We start from the raw sequence: 1,918 nt of genomic DNA, 5'->3' as shown, positions 1-1,918 counted from the left end.
ACACACACACACACACACCTAGCGCCTATGATACTTAATTCATAAATACGACCATTCAGTTTTGCTCCGAGGATAAACACCAAATTCATGTTCAATTATTGATCAAGCACTTGCTGCTTAGGCCCAAGAGCAGCCTGTATGTTGTTGCTGGTATCCCCTGGGTGCCATTGGTAAGGGTGAAATCAAGCATACACATTTGGATGTGGATTAAATACACACACACTTCTAAACTCCAGTCAAAGTAGTTAAAACATAATTACACCCTTAAGCTGGGGGTTTTCTTTCAGTTAGTTATGCTCACTTTTGCTTTTGAACACCGTTCATTACAACATTTTTAGATATCGCGTGCAAAGCTCTTTATTTCTAAGTGCAAGCATTTTTCAATTGATCTGAACAGCATCATCAACAAGACCTTCAACAGAATAGCCAACTTAAAAAGATGTCAAAGATGTGTATCTGTTTTTCACGAGTAGTCTCTGGGATGTACAGAGCAGTACAGCAATGCGCGCCAATATAGAAAAACAACTTCACAAATCATTACTTTTACTTTTTTTAAGAAGGCCAGACCAAAATGAAGTACATCAAGTAATCTTTTTTTAATGTATTTCATAGAAGACCCAGGCAAGACAGCAGCAGCACATGTATCACGTATTAACCACAACACACATCATAATAAATAATAAACACACAAAGAAGAAATAGCCAGACAGGTGGCTATTACCTCCCCACTATCTAACATCCATCTTGCTGTACTCTCTTTCTCTTTATTCATCTCTTTTTCAGTAAGGTCATGTGTTTCCATCCCTGGTCTGATGTCACCCTTTCTCTCATGAAAAAACAAGAGGTTGTCAAGGTAATTGACAAGTGGGCAGAGCTTGTTGAAGAACTAGGAACCACGTACCTCTGGGTCCAGGTATGGAATGCACGCATGCATGCATGCATGCATGCAAGCACGCATGCATGCATTTACACACACACACACACACACACACACACATACACACGCCTATTAACATTCACACACTATTAGTCTCGCATCTTGCAGACCTTCCTCCACAGCACTACGGTGGAGGGCCTGGTTAGTCCACACAGCATTCTGGGATGGGAGAAAAACATGCTCTGGTTTATTGGCATGTCTGTAAACCAATCACAATCGTCTTGGGCGACGTTAAGCTCCGGACTGAGTCCTGGTGCTGCTAATGATGTCTCTGAGCAAAATTTAAATTACTGTAAATTTAAATGAGAGAGAGAGAGAGAGCGAGAGCGAGAGAGAATGCTCAAGGTTATACAACTAGAAATGTAATTCTTCCTATGTCAACTGCTGAAAATATGACAGCAAATAAATATGCTGTGTCTTTGTTGATAAATTAGAGGTCAGAGGATCTTTACTGGTTAATAATAAGCCATTACTATGGAAAAGTTGAATTTATTGAGTGAGAGAGGCAAAGCAGCGGGTGTGGGTGAAGACATGGAGAAGGACTTTCGGTCGGCACCAAGGCACTTCTGGAAAATTGTTCGCCACCTCAGGAGGGGGAAGCGGGGAACCATCCAAGCTGTGCACAGTAAGGATGGAATGCTGTTGATCTCAACTGAGGAGGTAATAGAGCGGTAGAAGGAGCACTTTGAGGAACTCCTAAATCTAAGTAATACATCCTCTCAGAGGCAGAGCTGTAGGATGTTGGAGGCTTGTCCTCTATTACCCTGGTGGAAGTTGTTGAGGTAGATAAACAACTCCACAGTGGCAACGTCCCAGGGATTGGGAGTATGCCCAACCGGTCTAGACATGTGTCTTGTGGACCTGGAGAAGGCGTATGACTGGGTCCCCTGGGAGATACTGTGGGAGATGCTGCAGGTGTATGGGTTGAGGGGGTCCCTTCTCAGGGCCATTCAATCTCTGTATGACCAAAGCGAGAGCTGT

General features: G+C 43.1%; 1 protein-coding gene across 1 annotated transcript in view; it reads left to right on the top strand.

Moving 5' to 3' along the window:
* Positions 1 to 1,918, top strand: part of galt (galactose-1-phosphate uridylyltransferase) — a 30,678-nt gene that overhangs the window by 3,692 nt on the left and 25,068 nt on the right. Inside the window, exon 5 of the mRNA XM_032539835.1 lies at positions 784 to 913. Within this exon, the coding sequence (XP_032395726.1) occupies positions 784 to 913 (130 nt within the window). The remainder of the gene's footprint in view (positions 1 to 783; positions 914 to 1,918) is intronic.

This window comes from Etheostoma spectabile, chromosome 16 (genome assembly GCF_008692095.1).
Source record: "Etheostoma spectabile isolate EspeVRDwgs_2016 chromosome 16, UIUC_Espe_1.0, whole genome shotgun sequence".
NCBI lineage: Eukaryota > Metazoa > Chordata > Actinopteri > Perciformes > Percidae > Etheostoma > Etheostoma spectabile.
The sequence above is the reverse complement of the archived record's forward strand: the minus strand, read 5'-3'. Positions and strand labels throughout refer to the sequence as shown.